The following is a 26,464-nucleotide window of genomic DNA, read 5'->3' on the forward strand; positions in this document are numbered from 1 at the left end:
TGGCAGCCTGCAGCCCACCCTGTCTATGTTCTAGAGCCATGGGGGCACTTCCGGGAGCTTAATGGGGTCCCCAGTCCCCTTTGGTCTCTGGGAGGTGACCTGTAACTTGTCATCTGAATGAGTGTGTTAATTTTCAAAGCACTTTCCCACCACCATCTTCATTCACCCGAGACACCCTGGTGAGCCCCTACTAGGCCTGGATTCCCCTTGGCCCTCACCCACTTTAAGGATGACAGAAAGCACAGCCCAGAAAGATGGCTGACTTCTCTGCGGGCCCACCTCTTGTTGGGATGCAGCCGGGAGAAGGCTGATGGTCTCCTGGAGAAAGAGGAGCATGCGTCTCTGTGCTTGCAGCCTGGAGCCTTAACTGCCCCTCCATGGGGCCAGCTGTGGGGATGGGAAGGCAGGGGCAAGCTTGCAGCTGAGAAAGCACAGGGACAGTGGGAGAACTCCGGGCCTGCCTCACCGTGAGAGCTCTGACAAACCCTACAAGGAATCAGGCAATGACCGAGGGCCAAGGAAGGAAACTGGGTTTCTTGTAAATGAGCACAGAGAAACCCCAATCAACAGAGCTTGCAAAACATTTATTTTTTTCCCTCCCTCTTCCTGATTTCATCTCAGATGGAGGGGGTGGTAGAAGGCAGGAACAGAGGAGAAGAAGCTGACAAAATCGCTGTGGCAAGCGCCCCTTCACTGGGCATTTTGCTCAAGGAGGGGGGTTCGGCTGGCTGACTGGAGTCCAGCCCTAGTTGGACCAAGATTGTAGGGGAGTCCCACACTTGGGCTACTTCTGCTTGGTCCATGGCTACAGACTGGACCCCTGGGTCTGACCTTCTGTCTCTTAAACACACGCCGCTGATCACGTGGTGCCGCGTGCAAATATGCTGCTTGATGACTATTACCCGGAGGAGGGGCTGTTTTTAAGTGGAGGGTACAGCTATTCCTGGGGTAGTTTCCACTTTGTTTGTGGTTGTGGGGGAGGAGTGTTGAGGGAGTGGGAAATGGCATGAAGGAAATTGTCACTTCCTTTCCAGAGAATTCCAGAAAGGTTTCAGGGAGGACGGGGTATTTCAGGAGTGAGGGCTGGCTGTGAGAGGACGAGGAACGTGAGAACGCTGCTCTGCGGGCCTGGCTGACCATCTGGCCCCCATGTTTGCTGGCGTGTGTGAAAATGCCACGGGTGTTATTAGCGATTCTGTGAGAGCCATTGGCTCGGCTGAGCGGCTGTAGATTTAAACTTGCTCCACGGAGACTGCGGACGTGGCTTTCACATTGGGGCTGTTTCCTGTGGAGGAGGCCCCAATGGGTGAGTGCTGGACACCGCTTGACGTGTTCCAGTGACAGCCCCAGAGAGGGTCTGAAGGGGGCCCAGCTGTGATGACGCAGAAACAGCCCAAACCACTTCTATTTTGCTATTTTGGTTTTGAAATGCAGTCACAACCACAGAGAGCCAGAGGTGTGCATTTGCAAGCCCGGGATGTGGGCGCCTTCGCTTGCTTGCTCCCTCCTGTGGTGTGCCTGCACACACACACATTCACACACGTTCAGTAGCTGGGGCCATATGCTCTCACAGAGGCTTTGCTTTCAGCCCAAGCAGGACAGGCCCTGGGAGCGAAGCTCTTGCCACTCTGGGAGTGGACTTTGACTGGAGCCAGCTGTGAGCTTTGCAATGAAGGTGTGGGGTGGGAGGAGCTCAGCACCGGTTACTATGGGTTACCAGGTGAACCCAGGGTCCTTGTGGACCTCCCTAGCCCCCCACTCACCGATAAGGCAGTGTCCAGGCCTCTAGGCAGCTGAATCTGTGTCCCAGAGCGTCTCTGAGGAGGGGAGCCCCTGTGTGGGCCTCTCTGGCCTCCAGCAGGGCAGGCCTTCTGTGCTGGTGGCTTCTTTGGTTTCAGGTTCCTGGGAGAGGGAGGTTATTTTGAGGGACTTGGGGGAGAGTGAGTGAACATGCAAATGACTGTTCCCCACCTCTCACTTTCAAATCCTCAAACATCTGAAGGGGGAAGGGTGAAAGCTTCTGGACTGGAAGGTTCCATAGGAAGGTTCCATAGGGGTGAAGGGAGAGTTTTCTTAGCCTTGACCAAGGACAGCCAATCCCGCCCTACACACACACACGCACATGCGCGTGCACACACACACACACACACACACACACACACACGAGTTCACCTTAGCTTCAGACTTGAAGAATCCTGAATTTGGATACTGAGATATGCTAATACTTAGAGAAGGCAACTGGATTTGCCTTTTATTTCAAATCTCTCTTTGCATTGATGGCTAAGGGCTCCATCCAATCTAGTGCAGAGCTGCCTTCCCTCTCCTACCACACCCCCCCTAGCAGAGTGGACCCTGGGGGCTCACCCCTAGGATGCATGGGCCACATATACATTCTGCTCTGGCATGCTCTCCCTGGGAAGCAAGAGGATTTTGAATTTTCCATGTGGGGGGGGCTGGGCGGTGGTGGCCTCTAGGCCCCGCCCCAGCCCACTTCACCACAGCCAGCTTCTACCAGCTGGCAGCAGCTAGTATTAGCTCGAGCTTGTCATTCTCACGGAGGCAGGCCTGCAGGAGGAGGAACCGATGACCGTGCTTGTGGCTCTGCTGGCCCGACCAGGACCAAAGCCCTTTGACACACAGAGGCTCTCACGCACTTGTCCCCACACCCGGCACATACATATATGTCTGCAGTGTGCTCGCACACCCACAGGGAACTCCCTCCCCAACTCCCGCTCCTGGTTGTAAATTACCATGCAAAAATACACAGACATTGCACACACACAGCACACACGTTTCTCTCTTTCCTGTAAGCTAGACCACTGGCCACCCACCCCACACCCAGTATACACATGCGCATACTTACAGGCCAGGGAACACGCCCCACCTCACTGGTACCAACTGACCAGTGTCATTCATTAATGTGATCGTTCCACCAACACACATTGGGCATCTACCACATGCTAAGCTTCATCAGTGAGGAGGACCTGCGTCCCTGCCCTCAGCGAAACCACTTTCTAATGGGGGAGGTAAGGAAGGCGCCCAGAAGTTCCCCAGGCAGAGAGCTCACAAACATCAAACACTGATCTGCGAAGAGAAGCCAGAGCCAAGAGCAAACCTGCAGGGAAAGGCCATGGCGGAATGACCTTGGAGGGAGAGGGGCAGACCCAGGAGTTTCATGTTTAGACAAAGTGGGATTAGGTGAAAGTGATCACCTTTCATTTGATTAGTATGAGAATGCTTCCTGGGGGCAGACAGCCGGCCTGTGGGAGGGCGGGAGCTGCGGAATGCAGGCCTTGGGGCACTTTGGCTGGGGGAGACAGACCTTCCAAGCATAAATGGCCCTGGAAGGCTTCTCTGGGAGGCCACAGACACCCGGTCACGTGGGTCATGTGCAGGTGGGGTGGGGGTGGGCGCCGGTGGTGGAAGGCTGTCCTAGCCTCGCTGCGCTGGGCCTCTCATTCACCCGAAGGGAAACTCAGACCTGCCAGGTTGAGTTGAGTGACTTCTCAAAGTTTTTTGGTTGGGGGTGGGTGGCAAGGTGTGGGGGTGAGTGTGGGGGTGGGGAGAGGGCGGAGCCAGCCCTGTGGGCTAACGGAAAGGAAGTGGAAGAGGCCTGGGTGTCTCCTGTGGGGGAGAATGGTCATCTGGGAGGGTCATCCGTGGTCCCCCTCCCTTTCCTCCTCTTTGCCCCTCTCTGAAGTTCCTCATTTCTCCCTGGGCCAGGAGGAGGTTTTGCCACCTTGGCACTGGCAAAGGAGTGCCGAGGAGGCAGGGGTCAAGTGTGTGGCTCCTCCTCTGGTGCATGGAGCTGGTTCTTCAGGTGCTCGTGATTGAACCAAGCCGATCATAGGCCCGCCACACCAACACACCATGTGGATGCCACACAAAGCCAAACCCTGGAGGCCAGAGCCATGGTACCTGGAGATGGAGAGGCCTGAGTGTTAGGGCGGAGATGCTGAGAATGCTTGGTGGGAGGGGCGTGGGAGGGGAGCTGGGGCTTTGGGAGCCAGGCCGGGTGTGGCGCGACGACTTGAGAAGGGCAGGGAGCACAGGAAACAGTCAGAGGCCCAGTGCCTGTGAGCGCCGGAGGTGCAGACTGTGAGTGCCAGAGGCATTCTGGGAAAGGGGAGACATGTGGGCTGCAGCAGACAGATTTCCTGGAAAAGGGGGCCCTGAGCTGGCCCTGGAGGCTGGGGAAGGTTCCTGTGGGCCCCTCCCCCAGCTGGGGCTCTCCCAGGGTGACAGTTCACTCTTGAAACTGAAAGCAAAGCTAAACCAAGAGCCCAAGCCACATACAGCACAGAGGCCATTGTGCCCGGCATCCCCAGCGGGTGGTGGTGGCTGGGTGGTGACTAGAGCAGGGCATGTGGCCCCCCGGCCCCCTGACATCAGGCTCTCTGGAGGCGTGGCCGAGTCTGAGAGTGCCATCCGCTGTCGCTGGCCCTGACAGCACAACCCTTATAGTGAGAGATCACTTCCTCTGTGGACTCTGCCCTTCAGAACTAAGCGGCCCCTATTCCCAAGGTGGACCAAGTCAGGCAGAGTCTAGAAGACCATCCTGTGCACCCAGATATCCCCACCCCAGATCCCTCACAGGGGTCCTTTCCCCAGCCAAGGGAATTGTAGGGTTCTTCACGCTCCATCCACAAGGCCACTGGCTGCCTGGCTTCCCCTGTGGCCACACCGTGGGGATTAATCTTCAGGGTGGAGAGTGCGCCAAGTCCCGCTCTGTCTCATCTTGTCCACATGGGGCGGTAAGTGAGTTAGACTGCGTATCTTTGGGGTCCGCTCAGGCGTAGGTCCCCGTGACCCAGACTGGCACCAAGGCTCAGCCCTTCTGTTCCCACTGTCTTCCCCTTTTCCTGCCATCCCTCTTCTGGCAGTCTATCCTCGGAACAGGACCCAAGGAAGGTGACTGGCTCACTGCCCCCATCTCTCCCTTCTCCGTAGGTCGCTCCTGCGCTTGGCCCAGCCCAGCATGCAGCCTTGAACCTGGGTTAGGCCACCGCCTACTCCAGTTCTCTACAGCCCCTATCGTACTGTGACTCAAGGAGTAGGTGCTAGGCTCAAGGTATCTGAATAGCATCTTTTCATCAAGGAAACACCGCGGCTCCAGTGGGCCCTGCAGGCCCCACAGTCAGCTCTCTGACAAGACAGCATGGCTGTTGCCCTGCAGCCCAGTGACCTGATCTTTGAGTTTGCAAGCAACGGAATGGATGACATCCACCAGGTATGGCCCCAGAGAACAGAGCCTGGTCAGCCGGCACAGATGATCAGATAGGTACAGACAGGCAGGCAGATAGCTGGCCGGCTGGCTAGCTACCAGTCAGCAAATACTGATCAAGCACCTACTAGGTTCAAGGCATGGCAGCTGTGGGCCAGGCAGACTGTACCATCAGCTAGTCCCATGTGGCCAGGCAGTAGTCATCAGGCGGTCACTAAGTGAGCTGGTTTGGCCAACATGCAATTACAGGGCACGCACAGTTTCCAAGTCAGCCAAGTAGCTGCTATGCACACTAGCTGATCTGTCAATCAGCAACGGGGGGCTGAGTGCACACATGTACACTGACCTTCATGTGCGTTCTTTGGCCACTTCACCCCATGTCACAGTGAGAAAGGTGCTGAGACAACCATACAGTAGGACGGAGAACTGCCAGCTGGCACTGCAGGGTACAGTCCATCCCCTGGCACCTTCAGACTCCTGTCCGGCCTTTCCATAACTGTCTTTTCAACCACCATCTAAGGATTCAGAATAAACTGGAAATTGGGTCCTCTGGTGGGAGGAAATTGGAAACTAGGACAGAATTCTGGCACTCAGGCCCCTGCTGCTGCATACCTTGCCCAGCACCCTCCTTCCACACACTGGAGAAGAGGAGGCAGCCAGGTACTGCAGAAGGAAGGGAAGATTAGTGGTCCGAAGCCCTGAGTTCTGATCCCAGTGTGGCCACAGTGTCTCCTGGGGAAGACCTGTCCCCTGCCCTATCTGGCTGCCATCTCCCCATCTTCATCAAGAGGACATCCAGCTGGATCATCTCCAAGGGCACCCCAGCCTAGTTCTGATGCTGTCTCTCTCAGATCCCTGTGAGGACAGGCAAGTCCGGTCCGTCTCTAGTGACCAACCAAAGGCTGCCCCCTAGTGGTCTTGGAGCACACGGTGCTTTCTGTCCTGCTAGATGGTAACCTAAAGTGGCTCAGTTTTATCCAACACCTCTGGCATGCCTAGCTTCCTGAAACAAGGGAAGAAAAATCTAACCTTACCTGGGTTCTCAGTGTGGCTAGTCATCTTTTACTTGTTTCTAGACCACTCAACAATTATTTCTATTCTTCCTAGAAGCTGCTCTTCCTAGAAGCTGTTCTTACCTCCTGAACCCACAGCTGCCCCTCCACCCTCTGAGACAGCCTCTTCTCCAATCCACAGTGGAGCTCAAAGCCAAGGATGCCCTCACTTTCCCTCCTCCCTCCCTCTTAGCAACAGCATCACCTGTTCTTATTTCCTTTCTGCTGGCCTGGGAGAAAGAAGTGGCCCTCTTCCTTCCAAGGGCAACACCTACCCCGGGGCTTAATCTCTTCTCTCCTGCCACCTTCCAGACCTCACACCATCCTTCACCTCCTGTCTCTCTTGTGTCGTTCACACCTCCCAGACCTCTCTCCTCAACCTAGAACATCTTCGTGTCCCCCTAACCCTAAGAGAAACCCTCCCTCCCTTCTGCCCGCTTCTTTAACATACCACCTCCTTAGCTCTGTTCTCCACAGTGTGACCTCCATCATCTGGGTTTACGTTCTCACCTCCCTTCTCTCACTGTTTTTAGGAAACACTTTTTGTTGCAAAATACAGTATGAATATAAAACAGATAACCTGTAATTGAAAAGAATCTGAAAAAAATATTTTAAGAATAACTATAAAATTAACACTCATTAACTCACCACCCAGGTTAAGAAATTAAATGTTACTAGTCTCCTAAGGGGCTTCCCTGGTGTTCAGATGGTAAAGAATCCACCTGTGGAGCAGGACCTGGGTTTGATCCCTGGGTTGGGAAGATCCCTTGGAGAAGCGAATGGTAACCTAATCCAGTATTCTTGCCTGGAGAATTCCATGGACAGAGGAACCTGGTGGGCTACAGTCCATGGGGTCGCAGAGTCAGATATGACTGAGCGACTAACAGTACAATAGTCTCCTTGGAGTCCCTGATGCCTAAAGCAAATAATCAGAACCTACTGTATGCCAGACTCTGTTCTAAGTGCGTTATGTACATTGATCCATTTAAACAACCCTATGTGGTCAATAATATAACCCCGGTTTTATAAAGGAGGAAATGGATGCACAGAAAGGTATCTTGCCCAAGATCACACTGCTCATAAATGGCAGAGTTTGGTCTCAAACCCAGGCAGTCTGGCTCTAGATCAGCATGGTCCAGTAGAGTTTTCTGATATTCTAGAAGTGCTCTTGAAGCTTCCCTGGTGGCTCAGATGGTAAAGCGTCTGCCTGCAATGTGAGAGACCTGGGTTCAGTCCCTTGGTTGGGAAGATCCCCTGGAGAAGGAAATGGCAACCCACTCCAGTACTCTTGCCTGGAAAATCCCATGGACAGAGAAGCCTGGTAGATTACAGTCCATGGGATCGCAAAGAGTCAGACACGACTGAGCGACTTCATGACTTCACTTTAGAGCTGTCTGTCCAACACCGTAGCCGCTAGCCACTGGTGACTATTTAAATGTAAATATAGAGTTTTTCAAGATTAAAATTCAGTCCTTCAGTTGCATCCGCCATAGTTCAAGTGCTCCATAGCCACATGGCCCCATACCGGACAGCACAAATCTAGTGACGTCGCTCAGTCATGTCCGACTCTTTGCGATCCCATGGACTGTAATCTACCAGGCTTCTCTGTCCATGGGATTTTCCAAGCAAGAGTACTGGAGTGGGTTGCCATTTCCTTCTCCAGGGGATCTTCCTGACCCAGGGATCGAACCCAGGTCTCCTGCATTGCAGGCAGATGCTTTACCCTCTGAGCCACCAGGGAAGCCCACAGACAGCTCTAAACTCTGGCCTTAATCACTACCCACCTGCCTGTCTCCCTTCATCCATCTTCTCTGAGACCCCAGCACTCCCCTGAAACTGCTCTAGCCAGGTGACTGCCCAGCAGCCAAACCCAGAGGCAGTTTCATCAATTTTTATTCTTCTGGATCCTTCAGGAACATTAGGTTAAACTGAGCATTCTCATTCCTTTTTCATGAAGAAAGAATTAATAGCCCCATGAAAGAAAATTCAGAAAAGTAGAAAGGGGAAAAAAAATCACCTGTAGTCCCACAACCAAAATATAATTATTATGAACATTCCAGTACATTTCCTTCTATAAATAATTTTTAAACAACAGTTGCAATCATACTTATTTTTAAAATTTACCTTTGTTTGATTTTAGAATAACTGTGTCCTCTGGGGGTCAAATTCTCAACCTGATGATTTTACCCACTCTCAGTGATGAGCTCATGGATACATATTTTTGACTCCTTGATAGGTATCTCCATTTTAAATGTCTCAATGGTACCTCCAACTGACCACATTCAGACACTTGCTCCCTTATCTTTCTCCAAAAACCCGCTCCTCTTCCTTCTGGCTTCCCCCTTAACAAGAACAGTACCCCCATGCGCCCACCAAATCAAGCCAGAAATTGGAACCCTCTCCCCCATCCAGGCCCTTACCTTTTAAAAAAAATTATTTTATTTTATTTATTTGGCTGTATCAGGTCTTGGTTGTGGTGCATGGGCTCTAAAGCTCGAGGGCTTAGTTGCCCGACTAGGGTGGATCCTTAATCACCAGAGCACCAGGGAATTCCCAGCCCTTAACTTTCTATGTCTCTAATTCCTCTGTTCTTCCATCTTCATTCCTACCCTTATCATCACAAACTGAGCCCTAAGATGTTCACAATCTGAGCCCTTCACCCTGTTACCCAACCCTGAGTGTAGGTTGAGTCCCTCAACTGGCTGTAGATTGAGCCCCTTGCCCTTGCTATTGACAAATCCTTTCCCACTGGTTTCAGAATGAGCCTAACTAACCCTGGCCACAGGTTAACCCATAACTGTAACCAGTTAAAACTGCCTGCCCTTGGTTGAGTGAAGGTGGTACAGAGCTAACCCATTTCTACCAATCAAGACCCCATTAGTGAGTTTGGACCCAGAGCAATGTCATGCCCTACAAAGAACAGCCCCTGAGGGATCCAACAGTTAGGAATTGCAAGAAGGGCCAGATTCTGGTACGGAGGGCTTCCTGGGAGAGGTGGGTAGGCCTTGAACCGGATCGCTGTCTTCTCCGTAGCTAGAAGATCCCTCCGTGTTTCCAGCTGTGATTGTGGAGCAAGTCCCCTACCCCGAATTACTGCATCTGTACTCAGGCCTGGAGCTGGATGACGTTCACAATGGCATCATAACAGATGGGACATTGTGCATGACACAGGATCAGATCTTGGAGGGCAGTTTTTTGCTGGCAGGTCTGTTTCCTTCCTGGGCTGGGAAGGTGTGGAGGAGGGAGGGGTTCTGTCTTCAGGTAACAGTAGCCCACTGAGGCTTCTAGTGATCCCATGCAGCCAGGAGCAAGGCCCCCAATAGTTGGAAATTAGATGGGGTGACTAGGATAAGCAGAAGGTAGTACCACTGTAGAGAGGAGAAAGCCACCTAAATGTATCCACGATCTCCTGAGATGCAGTGGAACAGTGAGGGGAGACCAGCTCTGCTGGGATGGGTGTAGAGAAAGGTGGAGAATCAGGGTGGGAGGCATGCTGCTACCTTCCTGGCTGCCCCTGGGCTCCTTAGCCTTGTTCTGGCGGCACCCACTGCCTTATGTCCTGAGGTAATTTTCTTCTCTCCCAACCATGGAACCTGGCACCAGATGACAATGAAACCACCTCACAAACCGTGTCAACCACTGAAGTCTTGCTCAACGTCGAGTCTCCCAACAACATCCTGGATGACAAGCAGATCTGTGAGTTTGAACTGTGGCGCCTCAACTCGCGGCAACACAAAATTCCGTTTTAAAATATCACATCTGCATATTGGATTCTCAGGGGCCTGTGTGTGTGGGCTAATGTACCCACACCACCCCTATACTTGTTAACATGCTCTTGAGCTGTGCGTGGAGTGGGATGGGGCAGAATGGCCCCTGCAGACGAGGAGGAAGATGGAGTGACTTTTTATAACTGTTTATAAAATAACCAGGTTGACTGGTTATTTTTTCCAATTTTTAACTTACAGTAAAATACACATAGGGCTTCCCTGGTGGCTTGGTGATAAAGAATCTACCTCCCAATGCAGGATACACAGGTTTTGATCCCTGGGTCAGGAAGATCCCCTGGAGGAGGAAATGGCAACCCACTCCAGTATTCTTGCCTGGAGAGTCCCATGGACGGAGGAGCCTTGTGAGCTATATAGTCCATAGGGGCACAAAGAGTCAGACATGGCTGAGCGACTGAACAACAAACTTCACATAAACATAAAATTAACCACCTTAACCATCTTTCAGTGTTTGGGTCTGTGGTATTAAGTATATTTGTTATGTTGTGCAGCCACCATCATCTCTCCAGATCTCTGCATTTTGCAAAACCTGAAGTCTATTCCCATGAAACACTGACTCCTCATTTCCCCTTCCCCTCAGCCCCTGGCCACCACCGCTCTACTTTATGTCTTAATGAATTTGACTCCTCCCGGGACCTCAGATGAGCTGAAGTGCACAGTATTTGTTTTTTTGAGGGGGACTGGTTTATTTTACTTAACACAATGTCCTCAAGGTCCGTCCACGTGTAGCACCTGTCAGAACTTTCTTTTTTAAGGCAGAATGCTATTGGCCAGCGTAACGTCAGGCCGTTCTGCTGTCTCGCTGAGCTCCCAGGATGACTGAGCCAGGTGTGGCTTAGTTAGAAATGCACTGGGCTGGATCCTCCTCATCCCTTCCCTGTTCTAGGAGGTTGGCCCCTACCTCCTGCAATGGCCCCTGAGGCAGGCTCCTCCCCCAGCAAATACCCCCATCCAGGCATCTGCCATGACTCTACAGGAAGATTCCTGGCTCCAACTGACCTTCCAAGGAGGTGCTGGGATACAAGGTGGCACAAAAGCCATGAGGCTGCAGATTCCAATTCCTCATCCCGCCTCTGGCACTAATTTTCACTCAGGATTCAACAGATATTTACTGAGTACCCTCACATACCAGGCATGTGTGACCCTGGGCACATGCCCTGCCATCTCTGGGTCTCAGTCTCCTCATCAGGGCTAAATGAGGTCTAAGGGCCCTTCTGGTTGTAAAATGAGTAGATGACTAAATGAAGGTTGCCCTTTTCCCTGGGTGTCACCTGGAACTTCCCACCACCAGCGGTGGGCTGCACATGTGCGTGCTGTGATTGGGGCCAGCTTGTGCCCACAGCTCTGCAGATGTTTCCTCTCCTCGTGCCATGAGACACAGGAGGCATTTTCAGATGTGTCCTGTGTCTGGGGCTGTGGGGAATGACGTTTCGCCCCCACCCCACCCCCCAGGAACCCACTGTTCTCTTGAACATGGGGAGACCACACTCCTACCGTGCCCTGGGCCCACGCCACCTCAGGCCTTTCTTCTTGCAGTCAGCACCTCCGAAATGCTTCCAGAGCCAGACCCTGCTCCAGCCATGACACTGCCCAACTACCTGTTTCCTGTCTCTGAGCCCGACGCCCTGAACAGGGCTGGTGACACTGGTGACCAGGAGGAGAACTGTCTGGAGGAGAAGGTCCCCAGAGAAGAGAGCACTAAGAAGACTGGAAAATCAAAGAAGAGAAGTAAGATGAGGGGGGAGAGAGTGTGTGTGTTTCTTCAAGGGGCTGGGCAGTAGGAGAGGGCTCAGGGAGACCATGGCTAGAGGTGAGTGCCATGCTTTACAGACATATTCAGAGCATAGCTCTCTGGTGTGGCAGAGACAGATGGAAAGTCCTCCCTTCTGGAAAGCCGAGCTTTGTCAGGTAGCTTGCCTAAAGCCTGACATTTTCCAGGCCACTCCTGTCTGCCCAGCAGATATGTAAATGCTTATTAGCAAGCCCATGACCTCAGTGGGTTGAATCCTGCACTGAGTGTTCAGACACCAGCCTTGGCCCCCTGGCCAGTTCCTAGCCCTCTGGGGGCCTCTGCCTCACTCTCTGCTCTTAGCTTCCTTCTTGGAGCTTACGGAGCCAAGACCGTATATGGCAGAGGACTTTGGGCTTTCCCAAGCCCCATGTTATTGATTTACTCAGATGATGGCTGGTTGATACTGCCGTGTCAGTATGGCAGCCAAAGCCTGGTGCCACACTTATCTGCACAACACGCACGCCTTTGGACTGCCATTTTGTTTCAAAAATTAGGCGAGGCAGATTCTGTGCTTCTAAAGGTGACTCACTGGCAAGCACTCCATGGCCCCACATTGTTTGGGGCCTGAAATGCAGGTAGGCCCTTGGGTGGGTGGAGCTACCTGAGTGCGATGCCTGTGGAGTGTGACCCCAGGCCTCCAGCCCCGAGGCAACCTGCCTCTTCCTTTTCGCCGGGTGCCCCTCAGTTGGTAAGCACCTGGGCCCTCCGTCTCGGGAGCCCAGCCCTATAGCCTCAGCCCACTCCCACCTTCCCCCCACCCTCAGTTCGGAAGACCAAGGGCAACCGCAGTACCTCACCTGTCACTGACCTCAGCATCCCCATTCGGAAGAAATCGAAGGATGGCAAAGGTACAGCGGGGAGGCGGGTAAGGTGGGAAGGGAGCCGGCGGGGGTGGGTGGGGTCTGGGCACCCCATCACCACCCTGCTGCTCTGTAGGCAGCACCATCTACCTGTGGGAATTCCTCCTCGCACTTCTGCAAGACCGGAACACCTGCCCCAAGTACATCAAGTGGACCCAGCGAGAGAAAGGCATCTTCAAGCTGGTGGATTCTAAAGCAGTGTCCAAGCTGTGGGGGAAGCAGAAGAACAAGCCTGACATGAACTATGAGACGATGGGCCGGGCACTCAGGTAGGAGCCCCTGCCCAGAGGGCTCCCCAAACTTCTTCCTCTGTCCCAGGAGCCCCTTGCTAAGGGGCCTCCAGCTTTCCCTGAAAAGATCAGGCTCTGTGTGGCTGATGAGTAAGTACCTTGCTCCTCCTGCGTGGGTCATCTAGACACTCTTCTGAGGAGTGAATTCCTGGGCCCATCCCCGCAAGTCTCCTGTGACTCTCCCATTTGCTTGCCCCCCAGCCCGTTTCCCAGGTCCTATCTGGGAGGGACAGTCCCCTTCTTCTTGTGTTTCTGTCCTAGCCTTTTCTCTTTTTAGAGTGGAAAGAGAATTTCAGGGCTTCCTTCACATTCTGCAAGCCAGGGACTGAGGAAGATGGGTCTGACTTACCCACAGTCGGTCTCTCAGGCTGGGGGATGGCTGAACCCCCATCCTCTACCCCCTCCCATCCTTCACTCACCCCATCCTCTGTCCCAAGGCAGCATGAGGGTCAGCATTGGAAATCCCCTTTCATGGACCCTTTGAGTCATCAGAGGGAGATCTCAGAAACTTCATAAAAGCCTTCTAAGTCCAAAGTGCCCCTTCCCTTGCCCAGGGCGCCCATCTGCATCCCCCCCACCGGCCCTGGAGGGCACTATGTTCCTGACACTCCCCACTCTCTGCCCAGATATTACTACCAACGAGGCATCCTGGCCAAAGTGGAAGGGCAGAGGCTGGTGTACCAGTTTAAGGAAATGCCCAAGGACCTGGTAGTGATCGAAGATGAGGATGAGAGAAGCGAAGTCACAGCCACATCCCCTCAGGCCTCTGCTCCCTCCACCTCCTCTGGCGGCAGCTCCCGGAGAGCCAGTTCCCGGGTCTCGTCTAGAGCTGTCCCACAGGGCAAGGGCGACACTTCTTGGGAAAAGCCAAAGGTGCAGCACATTGGTCTCCAGCCATCTGCGAGTCTGGAACTGGGATTGTCTGTAGAGGAAGAGATCCCCACTACCTCCGCCATGCTTGTCTCTCCACCAGAGAGCCAGGCCAAAGTCACCAAAGCTGTGAGGTAAGGGCACCCAGGTCATTCCGAGTCTTCCCCTAGGGATGGGGACATTTTCAGCTTCTTGCAAAGCTCTGCTCTGTCTCTGACTCCCGGGACCCTCACAGCATCCCTGGGAATCCAGTGGGACACTCGTGGCTTAAAAGAGGGAAAAGTGACTTGACTGAGGTCACACACCAAAATAACAATGGCCAAGCCAGCCATTGACTTGGGGCGTCTTCTGTTGCCAGCTGGGGCTACTCCTATTACCCCAGGGCGCTCCCCAAGAATCTCCACTCCTGGGCCCATCCCCACAAGTCTCCTCTACTCCAGAAAAGAGGCAGCAGAGAAGGTGCCCTTCTGCCTTCCTCAGGCCCTCCCAAGCCCACCAGGAAAGCTCTTGTTACTACTTGTCCACACTAAGGCTCCTCCAATTTTTCCTGAAAAGTCTGGCCTTTGTCTGGGTTATACGTATGTACCTGTTACTATGCCGATGTGGGCCATGGGATGCTCTTCTGAAGAGGGATGTCAGTACACTACAGCGGTGATAAACACAATCTCTGGAGGCAGAAAGCCTAGGTGTGTCCCTGTTGCTGGCTGTGTGGTCTAGGGCAAGCTACATAACCTCTCTGTGCCTGTTTCCTCATGCAGGAAAATCAGATTGTTAACCTTATTCAACTCATAGGCTGATCAGAAGATGGAGTGAAATCCCACATGCGAACCATTTAGAATGATCCCTGACCCAAGCTAAGGGCCCAACAAACAGTGGCTGAAACACCTTCCGCTCCATTCCCCCAGTGCCCTCCTTCCACGCCTCCTCCCTGAACCAAATGTGCTTTCTGCTTCTCCTCAGTACTTCTTCCGTGCCCAGCAACATCCACCTAGGAGTGGCCCCCGTCAGGTCGGGCTCGGCCTTGACCCTGCAGACCATCCCGCTGACCACAGTGCTGACCAACGGGCCTCCTGCCAGTACTACTGCTTCAACCCAGCTCGTTCTCCAGAGTGTTCCACCTGCTTCCACCTTCAAGGACACCTTCACTCTGCAGACCTCCTTCCCCCTGAACACCAGTTTCCAAGAGAACCAGGTGGCAGCACCGGGGGCCCCGCTGATTCTCAGTGGCCTCCCCCAGCTTCTGGCTGGGGCCAACCGTCCAGCCAATCCAGCACCACCCTCAGTCATGGGAGCTGGCCCAGCGGGGCCCAGCTCTCAGGCCCCTGGGACTGTCATTGCAGCCTTCATCAGAACTTCCGGTGCCACCGCAGCCCCTGGGGTCAAGGAAGGGCCACTGAGGTCCTCGTCCTATGTGCAGGGCATGATGACTGGGGCCCCCATGGAGGGCCTGCTGGTTTCTGAAGAGACCCTGAGGGAACTCCTGAGGGAGCAAGCTCACCTTCAGCCACTTCCAAGCCAGGTAGTTTCAAGGGCTTCCCACAACCCGAGCCTTCTGGGAAACCAGACTTTCTCTCCTCCCAGCCGCCCCACTGTTGGGCTGACCCCAGTGGCTGAACTTGAGCTCTCCTCAAGCTCAGGGTCCCTGTTTACGGCTGAGCCTAATATAAGCACACCTGGGAGCCTGCTGACTAGATCCCCAACCCCAGCCTCCATCTCCCCATTCAACCCCACTTCCCTCATTAAGATGGAGCCTCATGACATGTAAATGGAGGGGGTCGGGGAAATGTGACTGCCAGGCAAGGTTGAGCAGCATTTGTACACGGACTTCCTCTAAGAGAGACTGACCGAAGCAGCACACCAGCCCTTACATTTCAGCAGGGTGTCAATACACCAGACCCCATGCCCCACCCCTGCCTGGTGTCACCATGGCCAACACAGCCCAGTTGCAGCATCCCTGGTGTCAGACCATGGCTTTCAAGAGTACTAGGGGATATGCTCTTGTTGGGGTAATGGGCTGACTTGCTGATGGAGGCAAACCTTCTGAGATGTTTGTAACCAGGGCTGGGGTAGGGGCTTCATGAGAAGAGTCTTTTCACCTGGCTGTATTCCACCATCTTCATTCCCTCCGCGGAGTATTTACTATCCCATATGTGAATAGCTCTGTATGTATTTGTGTGTACTTGTGCGTCTGTATCTCTGTTTCTTTGGTGAGGACGGGGGTGTAGCTGTGAGGTCTTCAAGGGTGTGTGTCTCTCTGGGGGTCAGCCACAGATGGGGAATTTTCTGTTTTGAGGGAAAGCATTCTCCCATTTCCCTTTGTACAAGCCAAGATTCGGTTGTTCTGAGACTATGGGGTATAGGTTGGAGCCCCCAAATCTGGAGAGATGTCACAGAGCTGGGGCAGGTCTGGGGAGGACAGCTTTGATGGGTGTGTTTGTTGGGGAAGACGGAATTGTAGGGGACAAGGAGAAAGCCATGTGGGATAAAACCCTGAAGAGAGGGAAGGAATTCAGCCCTGTGGAGCAGCCCCGCGGGCTAGACCGAGGTCTTCTTGGGCTCAGCCTCATTGCCCACCAGTCATTTGCTAGCAGGCCAGATCCTTAATCTCCCCAGAGTGCTTTGCACCCCTCCAGGGTCAGACTCAGCCACAAGGCCCCCAGGGGAAGGGGACTAAATAATGGATGTTTGCATCCAGGGCTTGGGCTGTAATTCTAGCCTTCACGGCCATCTTGCTCTGCATCCCAAATCCTGGCTTCCCTCTTGATTAATTTCGCCCCTGCCATTTCACTGCTGGCAGGCGGTGCAGGGGACGTCGGGTAACCACATGCTCGGGGTCTGCCTCCGTCCCTGCTCGTGCCTCCTTGCTGGTCAGCCTGCTTTCTATTCCTCCCACAGGTCTGCCCACCCACCCACTCCCTCTATGGCTGCAGTAGACCTCCTCCAGTGGGCCGAGGTCCTTGATGGCCAGCCTTCTCACTTCACCCTGACTCCTCCACGAAGATGGAGCCTGAACCTGTGAGCTCCTGTCCTTTCTATCCCTCCACATGCCTTCCTTCCACCTTTCCTCTTTCTGAGAGGGGGGTCAGCCAGTTATCTCTTAAAGTCCACCCCTCGGCTGGAGGCCTTGATCCCCTCCCCTCTCTCTTCTATGACTTTGCCTTTGTCTCTCCTGCCAGGTTTGGGAGCAAGGCTGAGAGCTCTATGTCAGCCTTGGAAACAGTGATAGGATCTAGTGAATGTGGTTACTGTGAATTGGTGCCTCAGGACCTTTGCTGTGTCCTTGACATGAAACCAGCCACTTGACCTCACTACCTCCCCTGGTTGCCCTTCTCTCTCTCCTTCTGGTCACTGCCAAGCCCATTATCATGCTCTGTCGCCTCTTGTTCTCCCCTTTCTCCACCCTGGGAGGGAACCTTGTATGGTTGTGCGGGTGTATTTCTTCCATGTCTCCAGCACTTGGCATTAATGTCCCTTTTTCTAATAAAATCAGCTTATGATGACAGTTTCCTGGTGGTGGAGAGCAAAACATCTTGAGAAAGGGTCACCTTTGAAAACAACTTTACAGAAAGATGCCACATGGGTTAGGAGTGGCCCTGCCCCCTCACCCAAACCCCATAGAGCTCTTCATCTGAAGTCACTGATACCCTGGAGGTGATGTCAAATTTCTTCTTCATAGTTCTTGGCCCCTTGTGAGCCCTCACAGCACATGACACTACTTCCCTTTCCTCCGTCACCCTCTGTGCCCTTGCTAGCTCCACATCTACATTCACTGTGGGCACCCCATGAGCCTCAGCCATCCTGGCTCCAGTGAGGCTCTTCGGGTTGGGTATGGAATCTAGAGGCCCAGCCCCTACTCTTCTCGGCTTCTGGCTCACATTTCTGCTGGATAGTTCTACCTAGATGCTTGTCAGGCCCTCAAAGATTGTCCCTCTATCAAAAATGGATTTTTGGAAGTCTTCCAACACACAAAACCGTTCCAGACAAAAAGGCCGTCATGACTTGCCTATTTCTGTTATTGTCCTGACCTTCTAAGCTTGACATTTCAGAGCCATCTGCTGGCCGCGTTCACTTGACCCTGCCCCGTCCTCATTGCCTCAAGTCCGGTGTCATTTGCCACGTCTCTCCAATCCAGCATTCTTCCACACTTGCAGAGAGCCTCCAGCCTTGTTCAGCCTCCCCCAGAGCTTATCCCCTTCCCTGGACATATCAGCAGCCCCCCAGTGTGATCTGAGTCACCCCCTCCAACCTGCCAAGTCACCAGCTCTATTCTTCCTCTGCCAAAAAGTCTCCTGGGGCTCCTCACTGCCTACAAATGGGGGTGATACTCAAAATCCTTAACCTCCAATCTGTTCTTAGCAGCTGGGCATTAACCCTTTATTGTCTGACTCACAAGGCAATCCAGGGGTCCTGGAGGAGGGATGGGGGAGCACTTGCTAGCTCAGGGCAGTTGTTCCAGGAGTATTCTGCACTTCCCCATCACGTCCTAGCCGCCTTCCCCATTCACCTCCCACTGCTCCCCTGGCCCCATGTATTGCTCCAGTCAAACGGATGGATTCGCCAACCTTTGCACGTGCTTCTGTCAGAGCTGCCTATCTCTGTACTTTTTTCTTCCTTCTACTCAACCACAATGCTCTTCCCACCCCGCTGCTGCTCCTGCTGTTAAGTCACTTCAGTCATGTCCAGTTACGCCTATGTGACCCCATGGACTGCAGCCTACCAGGCTCCTCTATCCACAGGATTTTCCAGGCAAGAGTACTGGAGTGGGGTGTCATTGCCTTCTCCGTCCCATCCCGCTAGTACTCATCAAATTATACCCATCCTTCAAGGCTCAGTTCATGGACGCTGCCTCCACAGACCAGCCTACCCTTAAGTGAGTTCATTTGAAATGTGTTGCAAGTGCCATTCTTTGGTAACTGACTGTGAGCAGCCTGTGACATCGCCTCTATAATAATCACAAACTGTTACTTAAATCTTCAATGGCCTGGACTTATGTAGCTTCCCCAGTTACTGTGTTACCTTCTGAGGGGAGTGGGACTGTGTCGCCCGTAGCAGGGCATACTACGAAGCATCTAGCAAGCGTCAATGGACGGTTACTAATTGAGCTGGTGAGAGAGGGGGACCAAAGTGAGGTAGGTGACCTCCGACCTCCCCTCTGCACAGACACTCACCCCGGGTGCTCCACTGCCCAGGGCCGGCCCTCCCTGGCTCAGTGCCCTCATGGTACCCCCACCCCACCCCTGGCCTTAGCACCCAAGAGTTGTTACTTCTTTGAACATCCCCTGCCTCTCAAGAAACTTCCCTGTCCAGTTTCTTTCCTACTCAAAGTGTTAAATTAGCTAAGCTGATAAACTAACCTGTGCTGATGTAGTTATGGGAGAGGGCTAGAGGAGAGCCTCAGGAGATAGGTTCAGTTCAACCAGGGTCATGTAGCAACAGCACCCCTGCCTTTGCAATAGTTTGATGGAGTCAAGAGACTGGCTCCTCACCCCCAACAGCTGATGCATTACTCCCTCCTCTGAGCTCCCACAGCACTTTGTATATACCTCTTATTGTAGCACTTAGCACATGGTAGCGCCTTAGCTATGTGTTTATGTATGTTTCCCCTCCGATAGACTGTGAGCTCCTCAAGGACAGGGACTGTGTGTTAGTCACTGATGTATCCCCAGCGCCTAGCACAGTGCCTGGCACACAGTAGGTGCTCAATAAACGTTTATTAAAAGAATGAATGAGTCCTGTTTCTAATCATGGAGATTTCAGTGCTATACTAAGGCAGGCCAGAGAGGCCAGGAAAGGACTCCCACACTTGAGGCCTACCACGGCTTTTGACCCCTCATAGAGCATGGCAAGCAGCAGCCTCCCTTGCCCGTGTCTGCGGCCACCTCAGGACAATAGGGTCCACGAGTAGCCCAGGGCTGCTTCCAGCAGTGCCTTGCTGTCACTAGGTGCCCGGCGTGACTCTGAACTCCTGCCCTTCGCTGCTGCCCCCTTCCTGGGACAGACTCATCGCTATTTCCTCATACCTGGGTAGAAATGTCACTTGAGTGGTGGAAATGTCAGGCCCAGTGGGAGGACGGAACAAGAAGTGATCCTCACGATCCTCGTTCCTCTGACCCCATCATGTATTTTTAAAGAGGCGGTTGCCTCCGGCTCCAAAGCCGCTGGATCCGAGGTGAGTGAACTCATTCCCCAGCCGCTCCCAGGCCAGGCAGGCCAACGCGGTCGCTCCTTGAGAGCCTCGGCTTCGGCACGCCAGGAGTGCGGCCGGCGTCCAGCAGGTGGCGCTATGGAGCCGGCGCAGGCGGGCGAGTGGCCCAGCGGAGCCCGGGAAGGGAGAGGCGGTCAGGGCGGGGCCTGCCGCTCCCGGCGGAGGCGGCCACAGCCGGCATCTTCCTGTCCCTCTGTCCTGACTCTGCGCCCCAAACTGTCCCTGGGCGGCTCTGGTTCCCAAGCAGGCCTTCCATTGCTCGGGAGCTTGGAACTTTACCCCCAGCCCCCGCCCCCTCCACTTTCCAGGGGGGATTTAACAGTCGAATAGCCTCTCCCCATTGGCCGGTCGCGCCCTGGCCCCACCCCCGTCGCCCCCGACCCGTAGCCTCCTGGACTAGCAGGTGAGCACGCGGCGGGCCTGGCCTCGGTTGCCGGCCTCCATTCTCTCCCGGGCGGCGGGAGTGAGCCCGAGCCGCAGCCGCCTGCCGCAGGGCTCCCAACCTGGCCCACCTCCCACCGCAGCCTGCCTTTAGCTACAGTTGCACGCAGCACCGCTTTCAACCTTGAAATCGGAGAGCAACTGAGGCGCCCGGGACAGCCTTCTGCCCGGGGAGGGCCCCAACTGCCCGCGGCGAGACCCCGAGCTAAGGGGGTGCTGGCACGCGGCCGAGGAGGCATCCGAGCCTGGTTGCCCAACGCTGCGGCTTTGCCAGTCCGCCTCGCCGGGGAAACTGGTGGTCTAGGGGAACACGTGGAGCCCGCCCGGCCCCATGGCGGGGTCCAGAAGGCTCGAGCACTTGGCGCCTCCCGCTGGCTGCTAAGCAGACTGCCCTTGGGGCGGACTCCATCCTCCCTAAACACACACGGGCACTTGTCTTAGTAGGGAACGTGAACGTGAAGTCACTCAGTCGTGTCCGACTCTTTGTGACCCTATGGGCTGTAGCCTACCAGGCTCCTCCGCCCATGGGATTTTCCAGGCAAGAATACTGGAGTGGGTTGCCATTTCCTTCTCCAGATCTTCCCGACCCAGGGATTGAACCCGGGTCTCCCGCATTGTAGGCAGACGCTTTACCGTCTAAGCCACCAGACCAGGGATGGAACACAATAAAATGCCCAGCTGTCTTCCCCGTCGTGGGTTAAAGTATGCAAGGGGCAGGAGTTTGCCGCCCAATTCGCCGCCCTCCCCCAACCCAAATAGGGCTGCTGTGAAAACGGATCGTCCTTTCTCGGAGTATGGAGACTCCGAGAGCCTCCCTCTTAACCCAGCACCTCAAAGAGGAGCACTCTGGTAAGACCATCAACTGTAGGCTAGTGACCTCGGCAGTGGGAGGAACTAACTTCAGCTAAACAGCTATGGTTACTCAGTATGTTTTTCTTCCATTGGCGGTAAATTGGGCCCCATTTGGCGGATGGAATAATGAAGGCTCGAAATATTAGGTTCTCTCTCACCCGCTGTCAGCCTAGGTGGGAAGTGGCGGGCTGGCTCTTTCCCTGAGACCGCACTGAAAAGGATTTGATCGTTTAATAAAAGGCGATTGTCCTCTCCCCAGTCCGAACCAGGGAATGCACACTCACCTCTTGCTTTATGGGATTCACAGCCCATTCCTCCATTTTTGGTCTTCCCACTCTGGCAGAAGAGCAGTGAGAGGGCTCCAGGAAAGGTGTGGCAAAGGGAGCCCAAAAGCAAGGAAATAAGAAACTGCTGTTTGGTGTGGCTTTCAACTCTCTTCCTTTCTCCAGATAAATAAAGGAGTGTGTGCATGCCCACACACTCAAATGGCCAGGGCTATCCAGGAGTCACAAAGGACCATCACCTATTCCTTTGCCCATTGCATCTCCATCCTGCCCTAAATGGAAATTTTTATACCCCCTAAGGCTCTCCCTTCATCTTTTGTTCTGAATCAGGCAATCACCTTTTTTCCCTCCCTCCGCCTGTCCTACCTCCAACATATTTTACCAATGTATTAAAAGAAAAAGGAAAAACCTCCGTCACTACCTGGTTTAGAGTTCCCATGGTTCCCCATCACCTCAGGCAAAAGTCAAAGCCATATTCCTTGGCATGCCTGGCAGGGCTCCTACACTCTCCTTCCCCACCTGTACCTTCCAGCTGCAGTGACACTGAAGTGGGTTGTAGTTTCCTGCACTTACTACCCTTCTTCTCTGTCTCCAAGCCTGTGCTCAGATGTCCCCTTAGTTCAAGGGTTCCTCCCTGCCACCCCAATTCCCATTTTCCTACCTGTCAACTAGGCATCACTTCTGACCACCCCTGTGCCCTTGCCCATCCAGCTGAGCTCCCAAAGCATCCTGGACTTAGCTGGATCCTCACATTCACCACATGGCCTCAGGTGTTGTTTGGGAAGCCTTGAGGCCTCAGAATCAGGAGGTAGGGAATGAAAGCCAATTGGGAGGATTAATGCTGCTCCTCCATCTAAGCAACTCAAGGGTCACTCCTGGGGCAGGATGGCTGGATTCCTGTTGGCCAGACAGACAGACCCCCTGGCTGGTACATGACACAGCTCTCCAGACACGGCAGCCACAGTGAGAGATCCCAAGAGCATAGCTTACAAGGGCCTCATCCCAGACCTACAGACATCCCTTCCCTTCAAACAGTAACAGGCTCATTCTGGAGCCAGCAGTCACCATGTCACAATCATACTTTCTACTGCTGGTTTTCAGAAGTGAGAAAAGTTGTAAAGTCTAGGATGGGCATCTTGCCTCCAAAGCAGGTGGGTCTTAGGAAAGCAGACCCATGGAAGGTCTGCACTATGTAGTGGGGCAGAGACACACTGGCAAGACAGTGAGGGCAGTGAGTGACAAGACCATGAAGTCTGTGGCTCACACAGGGCAGGAAGCAGTGCTGGCAGGCAGGCGATTTCCTTGAGTTAAAGAGGCTCATCCCTCACAGCCACCTCAGAGGGCCCCTCCCTCTGACCATACTCCTCTAGGGATCAAGGAATGTGTGCACACGTGCGGGGACACGCCCACACAGCCTACTAAATGGATGCAGGTACTCAATTCTCCCCAGGATTTGTGCCTGCCTTTCCCTTTCTTTCCAGATCTTGCCAAAGTGACCCAAATCCTCACTGGTCACTCTACCTGTTCTCAATTGCTGTGCCGATAAGGACCCCAAGCTGCAAAGCAGGGTGAGGGCTTTCCCCACTGACTTCATAGGGATACCCATCAGTTTTTAACTACAGAAAAGCCAATACCGGGAGCAGAGAAAAGAGACAGGAGACAGAAGCCCTGACACAGGTTTTTCAGTATGCAAGTGTTTTTGACTCCACAGCCAGTTGCTTAAATGAAACATAAAGGGCAGCCAAAATACACACCCAAATGCAAAAAAGTAAAGGCAAACATAAAATAAACCACACAATACCATGAACCCCAACAAAACCAGAAAATTAAACCCAAAAAAACCCCTCAACTTTATATATATATATATATATATATTTTTTTTTTTTTTTAAAAAGGGAGAACAACTGTTCAAAACCAACTGGGCAGTATGGTGGAGGTGGGTAGCAGTCCTACAGAAGGGGGCCTAGAACTTCCCCCTGGGAACAAAGAACAAACACAATACAAAGAAAATAACCAACAATCCTCCTGCGAGGGTCAGGAGTCTCCGGAGAACAGATTGTCCCATCCTCAAACTGGCTTTTTTTTTTTTTTGCCTTTTTTTTGTCTTTTTTTTCCATTTTCTTCTTTTGTTGTTGTTGTTTTAGCACCTGTACAATAAAACTGTACCATCTCCAACCAGAGCCGGCCATAGGGAGGCCCTCCTGCTTTTGGATGGTACATACTCTCTACAAGGATTGTTCGGAAAAATAGCAATTGGTAGAAAAATAAGAACAAGAGTGGGAAAGACAATGCCACAGAGGGGGCTGGGGCAAGGAAGCAGCCCAAACCCCTCCTTCTCTCTCTCCACCAACAAACCCAGCGCTGAGAGGGAGACCTGGTAGGGCCGGGCCCGCAGCCCCCCGTCCCCAAGCAGGAGTGGGGCCTGGCGGGAGACCAGTCTCCTGCCCTCACCTACGAAACAGCTGAGGCCTGGGTTCAACATCTGGCAGGAAATCCCAGAGCCCTCTGGGAATTCCAAAGGAGAATTGTGGGGGAGGGCAGAGGGAGAAGGAGCTGAGGATAGAGAGAAGAGAAAGGGATGCTTCAAAGGCAAGGAGGAGAGATGGGGACCAGGGCAAGAGGGAGTGAGAGGCTCAGTATCCAGGGAGGGCAAGGCCCGGGTAGGGTAGGGTGGCCAGGGGTGCAGGGGAAGAAACTGTGGAACAAACCTATATTGTGCACTCTGAGGGCAGTGAGGATGGTGAGGAGGAGGCGACCCTATCCTTCAAGACCCATTCTCAACTCTCCATTAGAGTAACCTATTAATAACCCCTTACTCCCACAATCCTCCCCTCCCCCAGTAAACAAGCATCTCCAAACAGCAGGGCTGCTGCAAAGGGCAGGGGGGGTGAATGGGGGTCGGGGGGTGGGATTGGGGGGGTGAGCACCAAAGCCTCAGGATTCACCCCCAACCCCCCAGACCTGGGCCAGCACCAACCACCTTCATTAGTTTTACAAGTCAATGGCCCCCACCCTTTCCTGCCTCCTCCCCGTGGTGGAAAAAAACCTGGGAGTAACTTTTTCAGAGGGAGGAAACAGCTTCAGAGCTTGATCAAGAAAGACAAAGAAAGGAGGTGAAGAAAGTCCCTCAATACAACAAGTTGTCTCAAATCGTCACAGTGATACAGACTTATCAGAAACCAATGAAACAATACAAATTAAATACTAATAAAATAAATACTATGGAAGACAAAAGAACACAGGGGAACAGAGGGGGCGCTCAGAGATTTGGGCTTTTCTCATTTCTCTTCCGGACAGGCCGTGGCCACCCAGGGCCCTGGGTTTGGTCTTGGTCACACGCAAGGAGGCCAGTCCAAGGGACCCTGGCGCCACCTCCCACCACCCCTGGGACCTCTTGTCCTCAGACGTGGAGTTCAACTTTCCACCCCCATCACCAACCACAACAACAATGACGATGACAGGGAGATGAGAACTAACTGTAACCAAAAAAAAAAAAAAATCCAGTCACTAATGCTGGCATCGATAAGGCGGCTTCTTGTTGGTCCGTATTATTGCCTCTTTCTGCAGTCTGGTGCTCGGTGGGGGAAAAACATGGGAGGTGGGGGAGGGGTGAACTTGGGAGGAGAAAGAAGAAAAGGGAGGGGCTGTTTTCCGGGTCAACTGTTCCAAGGCTGGAACTCTACCTCGGACCCTAGGAGCCGAAGCAGCTCCACCTCGTACCGCACCAGCTCCACAGTCTCAGAGGAGCCCGGGGCAGAGGTGCCATCCATGCCTCCAGGCCTCTCGGCGGGGGTCAGCAGCTGACTGGAGGCCACTTGCCGGTAGAACTCAGCCTTGGGCAAGGTGGCGATTTCAAAGTGCGGGAACCGAGCCTGAAAGATCCTCGAGGAAAGCTTCAGCCTCTTCAGGACGTCGGTAAAGAGAAACCAGTTGCAGGGCCTGGAAAAGGCAAGAATGAGAGTTAAGGGAGGGGGCAGAAAGGACAGGGTGGGGGGCAGGCACTGGGCGCTGGCCTGGCTACCCCTCCGCTAAGCCCCTGACTGCTTGGGTGTCGCAGAGGTGACAATTTTCTCCTGTCCCCTATGCTGGCAGGCCCCGGGCTTTTAGCTCAATGGCAAGCACTCAACCCGTGCCTGATCCCTTCCAAAAAGTGGGAATAGGGGGGAAGTGGGCCTTTCAGAACCATAAACCCTGAGCAGACGCCCCAGCCCTCGCAGCCCAGGTGACCTGGGATTTACCCTCTGTGGGGAGCAGTTCTGCCCCCCAGCAAGCCCTGCCAGCCTGTCTGCTTTCCCTTTGCTTGTCTCACCCCTGCTTCCCCTGCCTCCTTCTTCTCCAAGATCTTCCCCAGCAGAGGGGGAGCCGTGGAGAAAGGCCTAAACTGCGGGTAATCCAAAAGGCATTTCTCTTTGGCTCTGGAATGCATTAGACAAGTTTTTTCTCCAGCAGCAGCACCAACGTTTCTGCAGGGCTGCAGCTCACGTTACAGCTACAGCTAGTCTGACTTTGCTGAGCACACCCGACTGGGCGGCAGCCTGGGGACAGCTGGGAGGGGGGCTGCGAGGCCGCCCAGGGCCAAACGCTAGCTTTGACTAAACCAGGAAGAAATGCTGCGTCCCCATGTTAGTGGCCCCTGTTTCCAAGGCTGTCTTTCCTCGCCATCCGCCATTCCACTGTCCCACTTCCAGCCTTTGCCACTTTTAGCCTGGACTATATTGCATCAGCCTTCTAACTGGTTTCCCTCTGCCAAGAGTCACTCTTCCACATCCCCCACCCACCCTCACTGGATCCTCAGTTACTCTTCATTTT

General features: G+C 53.6%; 2 protein-coding genes across 5 annotated transcripts in view; one reads left to right on the plus strand and one right to left on the minus strand.

Annotated features, from left to right (window-relative positions):
* ELF4 (E74 like ETS transcription factor 4) overlaps positions 1-17,378 on the plus strand; it is a 36,980-nt gene extending 19,602 nt beyond the window's left edge. For both annotated transcript variants that reach the window (XM_040265173.1, XM_040265174.1), the window contains exons 2-9: positions 4,951-5,230; positions 9,310-9,481; positions 9,880-9,972; positions 11,598-11,789; positions 12,618-12,701; positions 12,790-12,982; positions 13,630-14,007; positions 14,834-17,378. In XM_040265173.1, coding sequence (XP_040121107.1) covers positions 5,159-5,230; positions 9,310-9,481; positions 9,880-9,972; positions 11,598-11,789; positions 12,618-12,701; positions 12,790-12,982; positions 13,630-14,007; positions 14,834-15,638 — 1,989 coding nt within the window. In that variant the 5' untranslated portion in view covers positions 4,951-5,158 and the 3' untranslated portion in view covers positions 15,639-17,378. The remainder of the gene's footprint in view (positions 1-4,950; positions 5,231-9,309; positions 9,482-9,879; positions 9,973-11,597; positions 11,790-12,617; positions 12,702-12,789; positions 12,983-13,629; positions 14,008-14,833) is intronic.
* A 5,955-nt stretch (positions 17,379-23,333) lies between these two features.
* Positions 23,334-26,464, minus strand: part of BCORL1 (BCL6 corepressor like 1) — a 60,622-nt gene continuing 57,491 nt past the window's right edge. For all 3 annotated transcript variants that reach the window (XM_040265178.1, XM_040265176.1, XM_040265177.1), the window contains one exon: positions 23,334-25,594. In XM_040265178.1, the coding sequence (XP_040121112.1) occupies positions 25,312-25,594 (283 nt within the window). In that variant the 3' untranslated portion in view covers positions 23,334-25,311. The remainder of the gene's footprint in view (positions 25,595-26,464) is intronic.

The sequence above is a fragment of the Oryx dammah genome, unplaced genomic scaffold, assembly GCF_014754425.2.
Source record: "Oryx dammah isolate SB20612 unplaced genomic scaffold, SCBI_Odam_1.1 HiC_scaffold_23, whole genome shotgun sequence".
Lineage (NCBI taxonomy): Eukaryota > Metazoa > Chordata > Mammalia > Artiodactyla > Bovidae > Oryx > Oryx dammah.